We start from the raw sequence: 21,705 nt of genomic DNA, 5'->3' as shown, positions 1-21,705 counted from the left end.
GCAACCTGCAATCACTTTATTTCACAAGCTAGGCTTAACTATTTTATACAGGTATATATCAAAGTAAATGGGGGCGGCAGTAGCTCGGGAGGTTGAGCGGTTGACGAATTTACGAATCCTACTATGGCCACGCCAATACCCCGAAAAGACGTGCCCGCCTCTATTTCTGATTGGTCTGTCACACACGTCACCCCTATCTTTGATACTATTCGACTACCGCACTTTTACTTGCTTGATATTAGCTGCTAGGGTTAGGGTAAGGGGTTAGGGTTAGAGCACTTCTGTGATGCTCGATACCGTAGAGTTCTAAAGCGTCCATTTGAGTTGCATGCAACCCGGCCAATCACGAGTAGGGTGGCTCTTGCCGTGGCCATAGTAGGATTCGTAAATTTGCGAGCGGTTGACTGTTAACTGGAAGGTTGCTGGTTTGATCCCCGGTTCCTCCTAGCTGAGGAGTCGGGGATGCTCCTGACGAGCTTGCTGTTGCCCTACGTGGTTGACTCCGCTGTCGGTGTGTGAATATGTGAATTGTGAACTAATGGTTGTAACTCGCTTTGGATAAAAGAGTCAGCAAAATCCCCTAAATATAGGCCTAAATGTTTTCTACGTTTTCCATTGCAGGACAAGTAGGCCTATGGACATCATAGCTCGCCCGAGTATGTTGAGCCCAAAATACTGATCAACCATGATGAATCTTAATCACCCTTCACCTTCCTTCATCAGTCAACAGATTGGATTTAGGATTATGTACATATTATGAACTTTTAAAACGAAAAGTGTTTATAAAAGTGTAAATCACTTTTCATAGAAAATGATCTCTTCTGTCAAGTAAAGTTAATGGTAAATAAAATAAATGATTGACAAATGCGTGTGGGTGTTTTGTGTATGTGTGTGTGTATGGAAGTAAATCTGTGCCATCGGGTTTTGAAAATAAAAACACATTGAATTATAAGCACTGAATATTTATGCATTGAAATAACATATCTGAATTTTTTGCCTCTGAATTTAACTCTTTACATTTTCAATATATCATGTTCACCTTCATTTTTCAATGTTAAAAAATTCAACGTTAAAATATTCAACTCAAATATTTTCAGCGTCCAAAAATTCAGTCCGCCAAAGTCACCATCAAAATTCAGTGTACGAAATTCAGTGTTAACATCCGGTGACCCAAGAAAGAGCAATCGACCCTAGATGCTAGATCGCGGTCAAACGAGTGTGCGCGTCGTTGGATACCTGACTCTCTCACGCGGGAAGGCAAAACAGATTTAGCCATGTCCAATGGCAACAGCAGCAGTAATAGTGCTTCGGTGAGTACATTTTATATATATGCCATTCGTATGGGTTGTTTCTGTAAGATTCAGCAATGGACCATACTAACGGACACTTGTACATAAGAAGGACATCGAATTGAAAAATAGGGGTAGTTCGGAATTTTGGACGTAGGGCCTGATTCCCAAGTTAGCCTTGGTGTTCTTTATCATTGGAGACTAGGCTAGCTAGGCTAGCCACAAGTCAACGGGCATATTTTGATGCTGGTTTATAACGTCTTTATTGAAGATTTCAGGGGTACAGTTCTAACAGTCAGGTTTATAATATGTAGCGCCACTAGGTGGCGCCTCCCTCTTCTTCACGTACAGTGAAGAAGTGCGTGCTCTTTCGCTCGGCTAGAATAAACGGCTGTATACGATCGAAGTCTCCCTTTTTAATATGAGTTATTTAGTTACTGATTTGTTGTAGGCAGGAATCCCGGACTTTCCACCTGTGTGTTAAATATATTGCCGTGGAGACCTGGCGTGGTATGGTCAAAAGCTTATAGTATACTAAAAGTACCGTGAGGAGAATCTCGCATGTTGTCTCCTTCATGCTAACCCTGACCTACTGTACCATCGCACGTTACACAGTATGTGGATAGACCAATTGGCTCTATCAAATAATGCTCCCACTGCAGAATCACGTTATTTTACACCACTACTCACCTCATGTACATTGTTTTATAACGTATATATTGAAGATTTCAGGGGTGCAGTATGTGCAATGTATGTAATGTAAAAAAATAGCACTTCAAGAAAAAACATAAATAATCAATTAAACTAAATAAATAACATCAACTACAAAAGTGTAGCAAGTATTGTTAAAACTTGTACATATTTGTGAATGGGATTTTGCATGGGTTTATATATGCAATAGCTAATAATTATTCAAAATATCCAATAATACAAACATTTTATTTTGAGTTACGTTATTTCAATGCATAGATATTCAGTGCTTAGAATTCAATGGGTTTTTATTTTCAAAATCCGATGGCACAGATTTACTTCCATAAGTGATGCACAACACTGCTTAGAGGGCTCAAAATTAACGCTCGCCAAACTGGGTAAAGTAGTCTTAAGTTATTGAGTCCACCCGCCACTTTGGCTGGACACATCTTGTCCTTCAGCTGCAGAGAGCTGAGAGCAGTCAACAGTAGCCTATATAGACACATTTTGAAATAAGCCATGGAAGAACTACTCCAAAAACATTCACAACAATCTATTTAATTTATCCTAGATTGTAGAAATATGTATACTAATTAATTTAATAGGCTGTGTTCAATATATAAAGTTTGGTTTTAATTAAAAGGAAATGTTCTAAAAATGTTTATCATTATTATGATAATTATGTGTATAGATAAACAATATACAGATATAGATATTAATATTATGGTTCTATGGGCCAATGGACCAAGATGACATGCTCAAAGGTAATTGAAATGCAAGGGTTATGGTTATGCAATATCACACTGTGCTACAAAATTTATTTTTATGCTACTGAATTTTTGTGCTTGCTGGCACCAGTGCTACCACTTAAAAAAAAGAAGCGAACAGCCCTGGATATGCATTTATAGTTCTTCCTTAATGTATTTACTGTTTTTATATTCTTGCTTTTGACAGGATGAGTTGGATGACACTGCACAGGCCTGGAACACACACACCATCAGGCCATCGAAAAACCTTAACGTCCCCAGCGGTCGGCCGAACGTGATGTTTGCATTACCTGAACTCTATGGGACAAGAGACTTCCTTTCCCAAATTGAAGATTATGATTTTCAACTGTGCAAAAATAAATGTATCTTTCGCCAGACCAAACTGTGTGATCCAGATCTATATGAACTATGCAACATCTTTATGGCTGAGTCCAATCTCACTCTAGCAACAGATTCATATCAGGCAGTGAATTTGTACATGCACCTCAGAGAGGCCATCAGGGCATGTGTGTAGGTCAGGCGTATTTAGTTGTGTCTTGTGTTGAGCTTCGAAGTGGCAGGATTTTTTGGTCACATAAGTAATTCACCTTGCTGTCCTTTTCCTTTATAAGTTTCCTTTAAAGTCATAGCTCAACATCTCTAGCTTTTGGCAAATGTTATATTCCTTTAAACGATAGTTTAGAAACACAGAAATTAGGGGGGGCTTTATAGACAAAGCCTGTAAAAAGTAAATCAAATGTGTATCAATTTCAGAACTTTACTTTAACAAATGTATCACTTTTTTCAGTTAGAATTGTATTTAACAAAAAAGGTAACTGGCTTCAGTAACTAAATGTGAATACTTTCTTTCATGATAGAATATCATTGGATTTCAAATGATGGGACCAAAAAAATGTATGTATCTATCGAACTCTGAACTTCTGATGGCCAATCAGTACAAATATTGACATGTTACCGACAGAAAAGCATTTTGAAATTATCTGCATTTACAACCTGTCGTTTCAAATACTGAGAGAGGGGTTAAAAAACGACAACACACGCTATTCATGTTTTTGTTGAGAATGGAAGATTTTTTATTACTGTAACTATATTGCTATCCCGTATGTGGAACTCTGAATAAACAAAAAATTGCCAAACAAGTTTAGTGCTGTTTCCTGATTTTTTTCTCCATATTTTTCACTGGCCACATTAGCTAGATGAAAAACGTAATGAATTAATGATTGTACTTGTTCAAGAACAATTGACTTAATTATTCTTGTAATCAAACTAGTATTACTTTTCATACCATGACAAGTTCCTGCAGACTTCTTCTTAATGTCACATAAATGTTGCTAAGGTGTCAAGACAGCTGATTGTATACAGCAGGGGGTCGTCCTGCCGGTTCAAGTAGGATGACCTGAAACCTGTATAAAATCAGCTGTCTTGACACCACAGCAACATCATGTGACATTTAGAAGAAGACTGCAGGAACATTTACAATCAAAACATGTCAGGGTATGAAAAGTAATACTAGTTGTATTATTATGTACACTATTATTATCTACACTGGAGTTAGCTTCGTCGTCTGAGACGTCTCGCCCTTCGTGACACTTCTCTGAGATCCAGCTCTTTCAACAACAACCGCACATCCTCTTTCCTCACACGCAGTCGATGCTCCCTGCATTTAGCGTACATCCATCGGTACCCGTGAAGCTGTCCAGAGTACTGCAGTTGGTCGCTAATAAAATCCACCAGGACCCACAGGTCAGAGTACGCCTTGCGGCGAGAGTGTCCCCTATCTCGCAGTATCCTCTTCAGATGTCTCTCACTTATGTGGAAGGCGTGCCTACTGGCAAGTATTGATTTGATGTCCGAATATTTGAGGCCAAGCTCAAAATAAACATTGATAAATCCCCCAAACTCCATCGTTGTGGTGGTTAGTTTTTTCCTCTGACCCGAATGACGCGACCACTCGTTTGACCGCGATCTAGCATCTAGGATCGATTGCTCTTTCTTGGGTCCCCGGATGTTAACACTGAATTTCGTACATTGAATTTTGATAGTGACTTTGGCGGACTGAATTTTTGGACGCTGAAAATATTTGAGTTGAATATTTTAACGTTGAATTTTTTAACGTTGAATTTTTAACATTGAAAAATGAAGGTGAATATTATATATTGAAAATGTAAAGAGTTAAATTCAGAGGCAAAAAATTCAGGTTATTTCAATGCATAAATATTCAGTGCTTATAATTCAATGTGTTTTTATTTTCAAAACTCGATGGCACAGATTTACTTCCATATGTGTGTGTGTGTGTGTGTGTGTATGTGTGTGTGTGTGTGTGTGTGTGTGTGTGTGTGTGTGTGTGTGTGTGTGTGTGTGTGTGTGTGTGTGTGTGTGTGTGTGTGTGTGTGCGCGCACGCGGGGGGGGGGGTGTTTGTGTGTGTGTGTGTGTGTGTGTGTGTGTGTGTGTGTGTGTGTGTGTGTGTGTGTGTGTGTGTGTGTGTGTGTGTGTGTGTGTGTGTCTGTGTGCTCGCGTATGTGTGTGTCGTGTGAGTGTGTGTAAGTATGTGCGTGCCATTCCTATGATAGCCATTAACAGTGGCGATTTTGGTTTGGAAACTCTGGTGGGGCCCATGCAGGAAAATATTATAACGCAATCCAGAAATACCACATATTACTACCATCACAAAAAAAACAGTAGCAAGTGACAGAGGGGACCAAAATTGCAGCTGAATAATGCCATCACTCAAACGCGAATCTGACAACATATATTAGGCTATTATAGCAATAGCACCACCAAATGGCAGCGTTCAAGATCTCACAATATCAAAACTCAAGAAAACAACAACGTGGCAACAATAAAAACACAACGGGGCACACCCTTTACACAGCAATCAATATACAAAGCCACCACTCACAATATACCAAAAAAAGAAGAAGTATGGTTTAAGTTGCATTAAGTTTGCAGGCCACCATACTGTACAATTAACAATGAATCTAGCCTGATAGAGTGGTTGCCTATTCAGACCTGGATAATCCTGGTTGAAATTTTAAGTAATTTTGGGCTAAGATGGTAATTACCTGTGCTTTAAGGACAGTGCTGTCTGGTCTCCTTTGTGTGGCTGAGGTGAAACACAAGCATTTTTTTCCGCTTGAACAACTCCTGGTTGAACGATCTATTCTTGTCCTTTCCCTCTTGAATAATGATTAAATCCGTCGGGCGATGTGGTCCCAAACGTTTTATCTCCAACTTCTGTTCAAGTGCTAAATCTCACATGAGACAGATACTCAACACGATTCATAATTTAATGAATGAAACGTCCATTTGTTGTTATTTACTGTAACAGTAACTGTAACAGTAACTACGTTAGCCAGCTAGCAAGATCTGATCGGCTCCCGCCGTAAACCCCGCCCTTTCTACAAATCAGCCAATGAGAAGAGCTTTGGGGCACTAAACTTCTGGCCCCACCGCCGAAACAGAAGCGGGCGCTGCGCACGCGCTTGCTCGCGCAACAGCACCAGTTTCTACACTGCAGCAGACGGGGCCATCTCGGCTGTGCCCCACCGAGCGGAAATGACGAGACGGAGCAACAAACTATTTCACACACAACTACTACACTACAACAATTGCGTTCATCAAATTAAAACTGCGGACATGTAATTAATTATTAACAATTAATGTATTATTAACTTATGCTCAATGACATTTTTGAAAAAAAAAAGAAAAGTATAATCGTGCCCTGCACGGCAGCGTTCTCTGGTGGGGCCGTGCCCCACTGGCCCCTAATGCAAAGACGCCACTGGCCATTAACATGCAAATCCTTTACACTGCTAACATAAAAGTTGGGAGAAGCGTTTTAATTTATTGTTTAAGCTTGTCTTTCAAATGTGAAAATGTAACCTTTGCTGGCCATGTTTGTTTTCATTGTTACCAAATTACCCGCTTACAGATCCACACCTCGAGCAACATGATTGGTCAAATCAAATATGAAGCGAAAATGTTTAAGCCCCAGATTTGAGCTTGTCTGCGATCAGACTTTTGATTATTCAACAGATTTTTGATCTATACAATTCAAAACTGCAACAAATGTGGGGTAGCTATTAACAACATGAACAAATTAATGTATTTCATAACATGAAATCACAATTTCTGGATAATTCTGATGAGATACTAACATAAAGTTTTCAATCTTATAAGTAGTATGGTATACTTTGATGATGGTTTGAGGAACAATCATTATTATTATTTATTTTTTAAGAAAATATGTTATTTAAAGGACACAAGAACTTGTATCAAGTGTTCGTTTATCATAATTAAGTAAAACGCAATTAGTACAAATGTTTTAATAATTTCTTTGTTTTTAAGTTTTAAAAATCAACTGTGCCCATCCACTAGTCAAACCATCCAGGGATTTTTGTTTTTCTAAATATTTTGTTCTGTTGCACCCTACCCCTAGCACAATCGGAAAACATAAATAGTCTGAAAATGATATCACTATAACTGCAGGTTCAACAACAGCCACTAGATTCTAATGGGAAATCTTACATAGTGCATTTTTAAGGCACAGAAGGGCCAAATAAGTCCACCAGACTATAACCTGATGAGGGGCAGCATATAACCAGAAAGTTAGTGGTGACCATATTGTATTCAGCCCGTTTGACCCACATATCAATAAACAGTTAACTTCACAAACGTAATAACACTGTTATTAACGTTATACAAGTAGGCCACGCTACTTTTTTAGAATCTATCACTGCATTGCAAACATTAGAATTAAGAACTAATAGAATAGAAGAAATGTTGTTCAAAATTAAACTTAATTCCTTTACTCGTCAAGAGCATTTATAGCAGTGAAAAGCAACACAAAGCTCACTCTTGTTTTGCTCTATTTCTATCATCGATTCATCATTTTCTTTGACTTGGATGACAAGAGGGCAGAATCCCAACCTGAGAGGCGCTGCTCTCATCCTCTCTGGACAGAGAGCGGACCACCACTGCAGTGACGGGGACCTCTGGTGGTTTAAAGCGGTAGGCTACTGCCAAACGTTGCGAGCCGGTGCTCGCTGGGATAGCTGCCTACAAAAGCAAATATATCTTCAACGTCTTTGACATACCCTCATAACGGTTATTTTTTTTCACATTCTAACGATAATTTGGAAGTAATCATTTCAATAGCACGACACAATTTACGTTTTCTTGATCTTAAAATATCTCCACTGTGATGATCAGTGCGGGGAAGTGGGGGAACTGAAGCAGGAGGTCAACATAAATTAATTTGTTTGTCAAAAAACTTACTGGTGGATGTTCTGAACATATGTTTTGCAGCAGAGGGAAGAACATGCTGCTTGTTACAACGCATTTTTCCAGCCAGGGCACCTTGGATACCTGCAGCCCATATGATCCCAAACTAACCAACCGTTTGCATTCAAAGCAGGCTAAGAACAACCTAAAAGCCAAACTTTGAGATTTCTACCTTGGACGTTGGGCCTAGTTTTGTTTGGGATGATACGATTGCTCATCCTGGACAGACACACACGCACACACACACACACACACACACACACACACACACACACACACACACACACACACACACACACACACACACACACACACACACACACACACTCACACGCACACGCACACGCACACACACACACACACACACACACACACACACACACACACACACACACACACACACACACACACACACACACACACACACACACACACACACACACACACACTCAATTTTCTGTATTTCTTTCTTTCTTTCCTTCTCTCGCGACGATCTGGTTGACAGTCTGTTGTGTATAGTAATTTTAACTCTTTATTTTTTCCACAATAGGCCTAATCCGATTGGACAAAGGGATTATAAATCCACGATTGTAGCTCCGCCTCACGGATGGTTTCTGCTGTGAGGCTCCGGACTGTAAAATAGGTTATGTCCATTCGAGCGCAAGTTTTCTGTAACCAAAACTACGCAATGGTCGGGAAATTGCAGATAGGCTTTTTCACCAAGTAGGAGGTTAAAATAGACAAAGTCGATACTACAACATGCGTGTTATTTCAGGAAAGTAATGCGTTTAATTCTGGAGACTAGACACATAGCCTAACTGTGTCTTTGAAGATCAACACTTGGATACGATTGTGATTTTAAACCTCCAACCAGTTTGCTTCCCGCTGGAGCATTTGGGGGACCTCCTTGTGTTTGGAAAAATCGTTTTTCTGCCCCGAAAGCTTCATGACAGACTGAGTGTAGTGAGGGAAGTTGTGCGTGGCAGCAGCTCAGCGGTTCACCCCAATACCCAAACTACAACAGACACTGAGGAGGGATGCTGTCCAAACCTGAATTGGCTGTACGCTACATCACTTTAATGGAAAGGTTAGTCGCTTTGAAGGAAGGTTCTCACCATCAAACCTATTTGCTGCGCTTGATTATTTTATAAATTGTATCAAAACGTAGGTCTATCAGTGTGTGATGGGGGCTGGGGGGCGTATATGTAGGTCGCTATGGCTGGTATTGTTTTCACTTTTGCTATTGGTCCGATGAACATTCAACATAATTTGTTTTGATCACAGCTAAAAGTTAAATCAACTCAGTGTTTACCATAAAGAATGTAAACGTTCATTGCGTCCACTCTCTGTGGACGGGGTTCATGTATGACCCTACGGGGCCTACTGCGTTACTGTGCCACATACTGATCCCGAACAGTCTGATGGAGGATACATATGGTGATAACTTTCTTACCGAGTTCAGGATGGCATTTTGAAGATATGCATTCCACAAAATAATGTTGCCTAAATCAAGACCATACGATTAATTAGACGAGCATTCTTCGTTCAAATGTTCTATCAGTAGCTTTTAAAGATCAAATTGACGATTCATTATCCTTTTTCTTTTATTTCCTGCACACAATGTCGTAATTGTATTCCTCATCCCACACAATTGCTGCAGGGCAAACTCATTCAATCTCGGTAATGAACCCTGAATGGTTCTGGAAGTTCTATGGGGGCTATGCCAATGTGCAGTCCCTGTCAGCTTGATGGACCAATTTCCCCCATGTGTTATTGTTGTCCCCCCAGAAACCTGCGGGTGGACGGATGCGTTGAATCAGGGCCGCTGGAAATGTCCAAGCCCTTAAACCGTCGGCATATTCAGTTGGCAGCCCTAACCCTACGTACTGTGATTTGATCTGTATGTAGCAAGTTTCTTAATGGATGCTTTTAACCCAGTTCTTCTGTTACATGGCATTACATGATGGCTTAGGGTCAGACGGCTCCATTACCGTTTCAGTTCAGGCTTGAGAAGCACTTTGACGCAAACAAACAGGGCTATAAATTAAACCCCACTCGACATGTTGCGTGACGTCTTGGTAACTTCCATACTAACATACAGGATCACTTGTAATAACCATATTATAGAGTCATTGAGTACGAATGAGGAATTGATACGCACTGGTTAGAGTTGGACTACTGATCTAAATGGATGGAGCTTGGCTGAACAACAAGCCTTTTACTGTTCTTAATGATACTAACTATATTTGGAATGCCTATTTGGAACAAGAAGTGACTCTGTTCTTGATGAGCAGTGCCATCCTTGAGGGTTATGAAGGGTTTAATAAAGCGGTTCCATCATACAATGTCTCCCACGTTTCCCATCCATGGCCTATAAATAAAGTGTGTTTCCTGGCCTTCTGATAGCCTGTAATATGCAATGTGCTGGAAGCCGGCTATTGTGATGTTTGGAACAGAGCCGTTGACACTCACAACACAATGATGGGTGTGTCTTTTGCTTTTGTTGAGTTTGGTTGTGGTTGCATTCTGAAGCCGAGAATCCAACACATGTTTAACATCTGTACTACTGACCGGTGGCGGTTCTAGACCATTTAAACCAGGGGGCCAGGCTGGGATGGTGGTTCTCTTCCAGGGGCCTTAACACCACGTGAAGCACCTAATCAACATTGGCGGTTCTTAGACCAACTATTGTCTTTTTTTTTCACAACCGAGGTGTTTGGCAACGTGTATACATCGGTGTTTACAGATTATAATAAAGTACAACTTACCATTGCAACCACACTCTAAAGCGATTGAACATTGACATTTACGGTCAATGTTCAACGGCAACGGCAGTTCACTTGGCTTTGTGAACTAAAATACTAATGTTTGGAAAGAGTCTCTCTCAGACTGGTATTTAGAACTTAATTGGGAACCCTGCATTTGGCATGTTTAAATCTCATCTTGTTAGTTATTATTTATTGGCAAATTGTTTTCTAACTATTAGGAATTATGGTTAGTTTCAAATAATCATTTGATTTCAAATATTCAATTATAATATTGACTCCACATATCTTAAAGGGGCACTGGCCCACCCCCAGAACTGCTAGTGCTCTTGACCAGAGGGCTTTCTTGCTTCCATTATTGTCTATTTATATCTTAGAGATTCCACCCATTGCCATTTATTCTCTGACATTGTCAGATATGCACTCACTGCTTGTCACCTGTCTGGGTTTTCCGCTACAGAGACTTCCATGCTTTGGTCATTTCAAAACATCCTTGTCCTTCCACAAAGCGGAAGAATTTTTTTTCAAAGTCTTGGTATGTATAAGGGATAATAAATGCTGACGTGTATTCGGTGTGTACGATGGAATTGTTGGTTAATTAGGGTTAAGGTTTTATGACCTATGCAAAAGTTTGGCATCCCGGAAAGCTGGTTAAAGTCATGCAAACATGCATTCACTGCTAGTTGCATTGCTGATTCATGTTTGAATTTATGCTTGGTAATAACAGCCTCACGAAAAGTTTTTGGTCTTGCAAGTTGCCTTTGTTGACCGGCTACTACAAGAGTGAGATACAATAAAGTCTGCTAAGTAGACCAAACAAGTTATTTAAAATAACATTTAAGAATCGGCAGTAATTCATCTTGAATTTATTTCAAAGCTCAAAACACTTTTGATCCTATCTGTTGGCACTCTATTCAGAATGCGAACTCTGAATAGAATAGTTAACAATTTAAGGAATGTACCTGGTCTGTCATCTGGTTAACATTATGTCAATAACTATTTCATGTACCCACTTCTAGATAGGCAATATAGGCCAGGGTTCACAGTAATAATTAACCATAACTTTAATTAACCTCATTTCATTTCACACATGTCAATTATTTTAATCATAAGGGTTAACATTTTAACCGCTACAACTTGTTTCTATTACAGTAGACCCTTCGACTCAATGATGTTGTTTTTATGTTCCTCCCTGGCCATGTGGCATGATGGGAGAGATGCTGAAATGCAAAGGCCTCGCTAATCTTTGACCATATGGGTCCCGGGATGGAATTAGTGTTGTGGGGGAGGAGCACGGAGAGTGAATGGGAAGGGGGGAACCGGGGGTGTCTGGCCCGGGGAGGAGGTTTATACAGCCCATATAGGTCAGCTCAGGACAGAGGGGACAATGCAGGGAAATCAATTGCTTTGGCTTGAATCTGAAGGACACTCACCCCTTTTTTCAGACTGTGTGACTTAAGTTTACTTGTTGGAAAGCGTCCTGAAGACCCAGCCGGAGCGCTACTACTGGAGCTCACTCAACTCACATCTGGCTAACATCAGCAGAAACGAAAACCAATTGTACTTTGTTTGAAGAGTTTCCTACATCTGTAGGGAGCTGAGCTAAAGTATAATTAGAGGTTGAAAATGGAAGCCACCCATATTTGTGTGCTGGACAGGTTTTTTTAGAGTATTTTGGAGTTTTTTTAAACTCAAATAAGCAAAAGACGGTAGATTTAATGACCACTCTTATAATTTGTTGGATTAAAACACCAGGAAGATTTAACATTTGCTTAGTTGTACATGCCAAATGTAGGTGAAGTGGAGATTATTTGAAGCAATGCTTTTGTTAAACGTTTAAAACGGTGACAGCATTGTTAACATGGAATAGCCTACATACAGCAAATCCCTGGGATTAGAGGGAATGGCTTTGTGCCTTAAATCCATATCACTTTGCACTGCTGCTTTGTTTGTCTGGTGCGTCGTTTCGGTTGTATCGTTGTCAAATTAAAGATTTAGTCTGCATGTCTACACACAGACACACTCCTTCACCAACGTCATTCATGTTGGATTTTTCTCTATCCATCAGGGTGGACAACTTTGAGGTTAGCGTGGGCTACAGTGGGTCTGCACTGAATGTCTGGGGGCCTGAATGCACATGCAAATACAGTATGTCTGCAGTCAACCTATTGGATTAGTCGGTTTTCAACTGCTACATTAGTGTTTACAACCGTTACACGCAAAGCAGTAAAACCCAGTGAAGACGATCAGAGAAATTGAAATGCTGAGTTTAGGATTTCTTTATTCGATTTCATCAAAGTTTTATTTTTTCATCCCTACTACTGCATATTAAACTATATGCTTAGTATTCCTCCGGGTTGGTTCTGACATACAACATGAACGCAAATATAATCCAATAAAACAAAGCAGTAAGACATAATTCAATCTTCAATCTTTTAAATATGCTTGGCATTAAGGGGGAAATGCAAACATGAAACACTTAAATGTACAGGCCAGAAAAGAAGACATTCAATGCATTTTTTGAGATAAGAAAACCCTTTATTGTTACCATGTGAGAAAGTGCATGTCATGATTGACATCAAGCATTCACACTTTTTGACCTCAGATTTTCCTATCCAATCACTTTAAGTACATGAAATCATTTTTGAGTCAATTTTTCTGTTTATAAGAGGTTGAGCTGTGTCCGTTTATGGCAGAAAACAACAATGTCTGATGATTCACATTGGTTATTTTCATCAATCGGACTGCATGTGCCCAGATTACTTCAGAACACAGCACCTTAACAATAATCAAAAGAACAGACTCTTGACCAAGACTCAAGTGGCCTTTTTGCAGGGCTGGAACTTGAATCATCATGAAAATGACTCAGACTTAAATTCAGACTCAACAGTTTAGGACTCTGTTTAGGTCAAATTGTTCTCAGGGCAATGCAATGCAAACCAACATAAACAAATGTTTGTCTATTGGGGTTACTGTTAATCTTCCACACAAAAACACATTTTAATAGCTGGCTTCTATTCATATGAGGATGAAAGGGATATTCAGATCAGGAAGTCCGTACTTTGAACACACATCACAACATTGTGTTGTAATCATTATTTTCCTTTTCTTACAAAAGCAAAGATCAATGGTGATTGTTACAAAAAAGTAGAATTTAACTTAAATGCTCTCAATATAGATTTGTTTTATTTGACAACCTTAACCTATCTGTTGTTTGCATTGACAGTTACTGTCAATGCAAGCAATGCAATCAAAAAAACACAGCAATCTTCAACGAATGAAAAGGCAGGTGTTGCCATAACATCAGCTGTTTGACATGGGTGAAATCGTTATACATGTTATACAATTATTATATTTTGACGATGTTCTTATATCAACATATTAATGAAATAATAATTATAAAAAATATCAGTAGTTTTGATTATGTTTCAGCACATTTTAAACGTTATTTTAGACGATTTACTTTTGTCTGTGGTCAGTAAAAAATATTAAATAAATAGACAAACACTTTAAAAGTTTAAATAAATTCCTGCGGAGGAGAGATAAACGCAATGGAACTCTGGTCAAATGTGTGAATCCATGACCAAATTCAAGACCCATCGACAGATTCTCTTATTCAATAAGGTTCTTATTATTGGCTTGCAATTTGAAGCCAGTGTTGCAAATCAGTATTCATTCGTCAATGAGGTTTTTTGTTGAAAAAAATACCTCCCCTGCTGGGCTGTAAATACTTCAGAGATTTCATCACATAATTCCAGGTAGCTCACTTCCGTAAACCTTTCAAGAAAGAGCCTCAAAAAACTTCAAAACATCAAAATGTATTTGCTAACAGCATTGCACGGTTCTGGGTGTCTAATCAGTGTTGCTTTGAACACTGATTAGACAAAGGATGTATCAGGCTGGAAATTGAAATTATTACTGCAAAATATGCCACCTTTTCTTTGGAGGAACCAAAGTGTGGATGTTTCATGACATTTTCTTCGGAATTCATATAGATCATATATTGCAAAATTATAGATTTTAAATAAGGACAATCAAGTAGTCGAAGACTTCCATTCAAGTCAATTCATGTACGTTCAATTGTACATACCTTTAATCACAGCTACAGTATCAAAGAGCTTCACAGGCCTCCTTATACAGCACCCTCTTAACCAGAGCCCACTAAAGGATGAGGAGAATCCCTGCTTCCACTGATGATCACGAGTGCAATGGGTGCCATAATGGGCAGACATAACAGATATTTAGATTGCTTATGTTGGCAATCGAGTCGGTTGCAATGGTGATTCCAAAAATGACCATGTATTTTGTAATCAGTCACTGACTTTATTTCAAAGTAATCCAACCTCACCACAAACACACACACACACACACACACACACACACACACACACACACACACACACACACACACACACACACACACACACACACACACACACACACACACACACACACACACACACACACACACACACACACACACACACACACATGCTCTTTGGTGTCCCCCATTCAACTCAATCATTACGATCCAAAGAGGCTTGTGAGTAACCGAAGCCTGTCAGTAGTACTCTCTGATCAGAGAGCTTGTGCATTATCTCCACACTAGTCCTGCACTATGCAATACAACACTACCTGAAATAGGAATTTGCTTCAAATATAAAAGATAAAAAATCTTAAGACTTAATGCTCTCTTATGTAAAGACAGCTATGCTGTTGTTCCCTATGTGAAAACATACAGGAATAGCAGACACAGATGGTACCACAATGCCCAACAGTTTATTTGAAACCCAAGCACTAGATAGTAATTTCACTGTGGTCTTATGGAACCCGGCTTTTTTCTGACTAAATCTGCCAGAAATGTGGTTGCTGTGGATTTTTACTCCGTAATGTAACTGAAAATAATGTAAAAAACAGAAAACGACACAAATACAAAACAGTTTCAGTGGGATATGTTCAAGGGTGTATCCGGGTACTGAAATAAAATAATAACTAGTTAGCATTGTTTCTATTTCATCCTATTATTGAATATTACGATATGACATAATGTAATTGTATTACATCAATACTATTCATGTATTCATTTGAGTATGTTTTTGTAAATATTTTAAACACCAATACCATTTCAAGACATTTTCTGTAACAGGAGCCATGCTATTCTATTTTTATCTGAAAAGCAAAAGAAGTTAAACTGTGGTTGTCCATCTGAGAAGTTATGGCAGTGGATGCCACTCCTACCTTGTCTGCTCTAGGCATCACCGGGATTTTGTAACAGGCCTGACCAGGCGTGGAAAATAGTCTGGCAACCACTTATTATTATTATTATTAATATTATTACTATTATTATTATATTATGAGTGTTAAAAATATATTTTTGAGAGACAAATTTTGTCATGCTTTATCTTGTATATATATAAAGAGATAAACTGTGATATTTAGTTTTATACCTACTAGGCTGAAATGTTGCTGTCAGGATTTGGAAAACCTTTGGTATTGACGCAAACCAGCCTGATCCAGGCCCCATGAACCACATATTTCAAAAAGTGGCCTCTTCAATTCATGGGATCTAGATCCCGGGCTGCGTTCCAAGAGCAGCACAAGCTGGTATAAACTGGAACTAGGGTTATTAGTATTTCAATAAAGAAAGACATGTTTAGGATACGGTGGTTGGCCAGGGATTTAAAAAAACGATACCGAACTTCAGTTTGGATAGATTCTTCTTCGACACTATGTGTGATTGCAGATACATTTTGTTTGATTAAAAACATTGACATTCTTCTACAGGTGAGGCCTGAAGACGACGGGTGTGTTGAGTCTACACGGGAGCAGGCACCAATGCACACTGATCCTGGCTGCTGTTCCCACTTTTTCCATCCAGACTCAGATTCATAATTGTCTCGCCAAGAGGATAGCAGTCTCCGGTTACTCTGCAATTGATCCAGCAGATTGCTACACCCCCCCCCCCCACACACAAACACATTTAAGCCTCCTTTATACAAGGATGATGTCATGATCCAAAGGGGACCCTGATGATACGGATCCTCCGGCTCAGGCCCTTGGGGGTCCCCTTCTGCAGGCCCTCCAGAGATGGAGACACCACTGTTGACTTCCACACATGCAGCTCCACTGTGTTTGTTCCTGGATCTACCACCAGCATCTTAAGCCTCCTCTCCGGGTCCAGCTGCATGCTCCAGCCCGGTTACTGTCCGTAAGGGTACTGGATGGCCCCGGACAGAACCAGCCAGCATGCCCATCACTCAGGATAATGCCGTAAGCCACCTCCCACTCCTAGTTACCTGGCTTGGGGGTCAGCACAGAACCAGGGAATCAGGAGACCAAAACCACAACACTGCCCGGAACCAGGATGGCTACAGTTGTTCAAAGGTATCGTTTTTAGCCCTAACCCTATAAGCACTGGGGGAGACTGCGCAGTTCATATTTGATGAATGACCTCAGTCATATCCAATGTTGTGTATCGCAATTGTAATCTTTCTAATCTTTTCTGGTGATACTTTATCTCAGAATATACAAATGTAGTAGAGAAGGGATGTTGTGGATTTTAGGGTCAGGGACCTTTAATGTTACTGCCCAGTGTTGCCCTTGAGCTCCAGCCTTCCAGATGATCCCACATAAGTGTAGGCTAACTGTAAGCGGTTAATAGAAAAAGGAAAACAAACACAGTGGTTGAAGATATTAAAGGCAGAACCCTGCTTTATGCCAGCTGCGTCCCAAATTAACAATACAATACTTTTTTAAATCTAAAATATAATATGTTAATGCCAAGTATTTGTTCAAATTTAGCAAAGCAATCAACCAATGCCCTGTAAATCAATTCATTTATATATTGTCTAATTATTGCAATGTGGAATCAACAACACAATAATTTAGTTGATTAATTAAATATTGCTTAATGTATACATCATGTTTGATTTGTAAACATTATAAATCAATGTTCGCTTTAAGCATTTTGTTCTTCTTCATGGTTCTCTACATTTCCACACAATCACCACTAACGATGTGACTCTTCTTCCTCTGCTAGGACCCGAAGCCAGACGGTGAGAGTGACAGCCTGTGCAGCAGCAGCAGCAGCAGCAGCAGCATAGGGGACATGTCCCTCTGCCTGGCTGCCATCCACAAGCTGGTGGCATACATCCAGCTCAACTTTGTGGAGGGCGAGGGAGAGGGCGAGGGAGCGCCAGCGGCCCCACGGCCCCCCTCAGACCCCCCTCAGGAGGGGCTGGACGTGCAGGTGCGGGCCGTCTGCCTGAAGAGGGCCGAAAGGGACTCGGCCGAGTTCGGCCTCAGCTTCGGGAACATCCCCATCTTTGGGGACCCCGAGGGGGGCAAGAAGACCGGCCGGAGGAGGAAGAAGAAGGGCGACCAGGGGCCGGTGCTTGAGGTGGGCTGCATCTGGGTGACGGAGGTGAGGAAGAGGAGCCCGGCGGCGTGCTGCGGGCAGATCAAGCTTCGGGACGAGCTGCTCTCGCTCAACGGGCAGCTGATGGTGGGGGTGGACGTCACCGGCGCCAGGTAGGTGAATGTTAGACCAGAGGCACTGCGAGGGCACGACAGGGATGAGGGCCAAGGCGCTGAGCTATGCAGTTTAACACATGATTTACAATTACATTTACATTTAGGGCATTTAGCAGACGCTTTTATCCAAAGCGACTTACAAGTACATTTGTCAGAAGAAAGAGAAACAACAATATGTCGCTGTGGGTACAGTCAGGATGTTTATAGAATAGGTGCCAAGCACTTACAATTGCTAGGTTAACCCATTCCCAGTATACAACAAAGTTAGCTAGGATATGATGATGATGATGATGATGATGATGATGATGATGATGATGATGATGATGATGATGAAAACTCATTAGATATCCGACACATCATTCACTTTATTAAGAGGTTTCAAGCCAGTATGCATTGTGTTTTTTCTACCTGAATGACCAACAATATCAACAACATACTTTTCTGTATTTTACTTGGTTTGCTCACTCGCCTGTTGCCACTGGTCCTGTTATGCATCTAGACCAGGGGTTCCCAACCTTTTTTGACCCACGATCTACTTTTGAAGTAGCCAACCTCCCGAGATCTACCAGTCTAGTGTCAACATTGCAAACCTACCTCCATTCTGTCTGCGCACGGCACCTTCTCAACAATTAGCAATAATCTTCCTCCCACTCAGGGTGAAAATGATAGGTCTTAGCTCGTTTCCCCTCAGCCATGTCAACATTTAGGAGTGCGTAACTACTGTTGATGGCTTTCAACTACTGTTGACAGTGCATGCGCCACTGCGCGTATATGTCCCGCGCAAATACTTTTTTAAATAAAAAAAAATAAAAAATAAAATCTTTTTTTTTCCTTCACCCCTCGCGGTCGACTTGGGATCTGTCGGCGGTCTACTGGTAGATCGCGATCGACTGGTTGGGCACTCCTGATCTAGACCCTGGGATAATGACAACTCTGTAAATCGTTATATCCAGGTCCAACAAACCGGTTTTTGTTTTGACCTGTTGGAAAGTAAGCAGCAGACACATCCACAATCACCAATCATCAAAGTACACCATAGTTATTCTCATTCTAAGCTCAAGTTTTACTTGTAAACATCAGTTCAGATGGAAAATGATTTGAATGCCTCAGATTTTCAAAGACTTGGAAAAGGAAATGGATAAGTCAACGTTTACGACTTTCCCGATTTCATTCCCATATTTCTCAATCTGTCTGCGAGGAAATCTATGAATGCTTTTCGAAGTTGGCTATTGTGTCTGGAAGATGGGAGTCTTGGAGTGCTTTATAATAAGTGAAGGCTTTGCATAGAGTGCAACTACAATCTGCCATGTTTATTTATATGGGTTGTCCTGGTAAATATTTGGCTTGTTTTTCTATGGGTCATATTGTTGCTGGACAAAAGAAAATAAAGAAGAGGCAGAGGCAGGATTATGAGCTTCTGAATGATTTTCAAAGAAGGAACTGGTCGTTTACATGTAGTTTACTGTCACTCCCTCCCCCAGAAATCTTTAGACAAATTTCAGCTTTTCAAGCAGAGTCAGGCATGTGTATAATAATGACGGGACCTTTCATAGTCCATGTGGTCTCCTACTGATCTGAAAAACAGAGGAGTTTAGTTGCTAAATTGGCCCATTGTTGTGGGAAGAGAGAGGATTTAGTTCCCTTTTACAGCCAACATCAAAATGTAATAACGCAGTTCTAAATAATTATTACAAAATCTAGTATGTGACTGAACTGGTTTGTTATTCAAACAAATGGAGGTGGAAAAAAGGTTTTATCACCAGGCTTTAAGGAACATTCCAATACGACTTTATACAGCCCTCTTGACACCTTTGTGTCAGAATGAATGTGGTCGAACCAAACGTTTGCTATGTGTAGTATACTGGTATCTTCACACCCATTCTTAAGCGCTGCGGTCAGGGTCTGGGTGGTCTTTGGGTTAGGGCATTGTTTCTTTGTGGAGTCTTTGTGGTAGGACAGGGTTTCCCAACCTATTCCGTCTGCACGCCAACAGCACAATCAGTACCGACACAGACAGTAATTACCCATCTTACCTTAATTTGACAATCAACAAATATTAATATTTTACATCTTATTTTTTGTTTTGTAAGCATAGCAACACAAGATGAAATATAAACAAGTACATCGTGTTGGGAGAGGGGGGGGGGAATGTAATGACTTGTGTCGAGTCAATGTCCACACATGTTATCCGCATATGGACCTTGTACTCTGCAAGACGTTTGACCGAATAACCTCTCCTCCAACTGAGAAATAGGTCAATTTCCGATTTGGGGATGGTCTCTAACCCTCCCCATTAATCCCACCGACTGGCCCTGGGATTAATGGGGGACACGATGGATTTGCAGGCATTACTGTCTGAGGAGTGAGAATCCCACCTTTTTCTCATCCCTTTGGGTGACTAATTCGTGGATGGCGATTCCTTGTAATACTAGAGGAATGAGGCAGAAAGTCAATGCTTTCCCAAGGGCCTATAGAAGTCAAATACCTAGTCAGTTCTGTTATTTACCTTTCTTGTTTGTTCTTTGTGCTAACAAGGCCATTTCTCTTGTTCTGAAGTCAATTTAGTGTTAAGTGCCCCAGTGAGAGATAACTATGTCATGTTTACCTATGTCCGTTTGCATAGATTTAATTCCCGGCTGACTCGATTCAATCCTCAATGTCCACAGTTTACCTGTAAGCATCCTTGTGCAAGATGCCTACCCCTACCTGGTCCTCAATGACATGCCTCAATTCATCGTCTTTCACAAATGCACAAAAAGTAAAGGTGTCTCATAATAGAATACCTGTGAAATAAAATCCTGATACGTCTGAAAATAGCTGTTTATCCAAATTCACTGATTTGATGAGGACTTACTCATAAAAGCTAAAGGCAACTATATAAGTTTCTCTTTTCATGACTAGAGGCAATGGCGCTCCTAGGTAACATACTCATTTTCATAAGGAGCTGTCACTGAAGACCGCTGATATGGTTTGCATAAATTGCAGTATTCAGTCAGTGGCTTTTTAAATGAGAGCATCAATAAGTGTTAATTTGAAAGTTTCAAACTTAAACTTTTGGACTTTTCTTCCCCGTAAAAATATATTTGGGTAATTTAGTGGTCATATAGGTCCCATCCCATGCCTTTACCCCGTGTGCACAATCTTTCTTTATGGCAATTTTTTTTAAGAATTAATCTGAAATGCATAGTGGGATTTATGCATTTTGGTGCGACATCAAAATGTTTATTGCACACTGTTTTCGGTCAACAATTAACCAATAAAAATGTCACTATTGGACAAAGAAGTTTGCGCAAAAATATTGTTTTTTAGTGAAAAACAATAGTTGCTCCATAGAATATTAGGGAGGCTGCACATGCAACATATCTGGTGTTGCATCG

General features: G+C 40.2%; 1 protein-coding gene across 1 annotated transcript in view; it reads left to right on the top strand.

Moving 5' to 3' along the window:
* Positions 1-8,543: 8,543 nt before the first annotated feature.
* pdzd2 (PDZ domain containing 2) overlaps positions 8,544-21,705 on the top strand; it is a 54,938-nt gene continuing 41,776 nt past the window's right edge. The window contains exons 1-3 of the mRNA XM_056591684.1: positions 8,544-9,117; positions 16,580-17,179; positions 17,835-18,325. Of these exons, the coding sequence (XP_056447659.1) occupies positions 17,042-17,179; positions 17,835-18,325 (629 nt within the window). The 5' untranslated portion in view covers positions 8,544-9,117; positions 16,580-17,041. The remainder of the gene's footprint in view (positions 9,118-16,579; positions 17,180-17,834; positions 18,326-21,705) is intronic.

This window comes from Gadus chalcogrammus, chromosome 6 (assembly GCF_026213295.1).
Source record: "Gadus chalcogrammus isolate NIFS_2021 chromosome 6, NIFS_Gcha_1.0, whole genome shotgun sequence".
Lineage (NCBI taxonomy): Eukaryota > Metazoa > Chordata > Actinopteri > Gadiformes > Gadidae > Gadus > Gadus chalcogrammus.
This window is presented reverse-complemented; position numbering and strand designations above follow the sequence as displayed.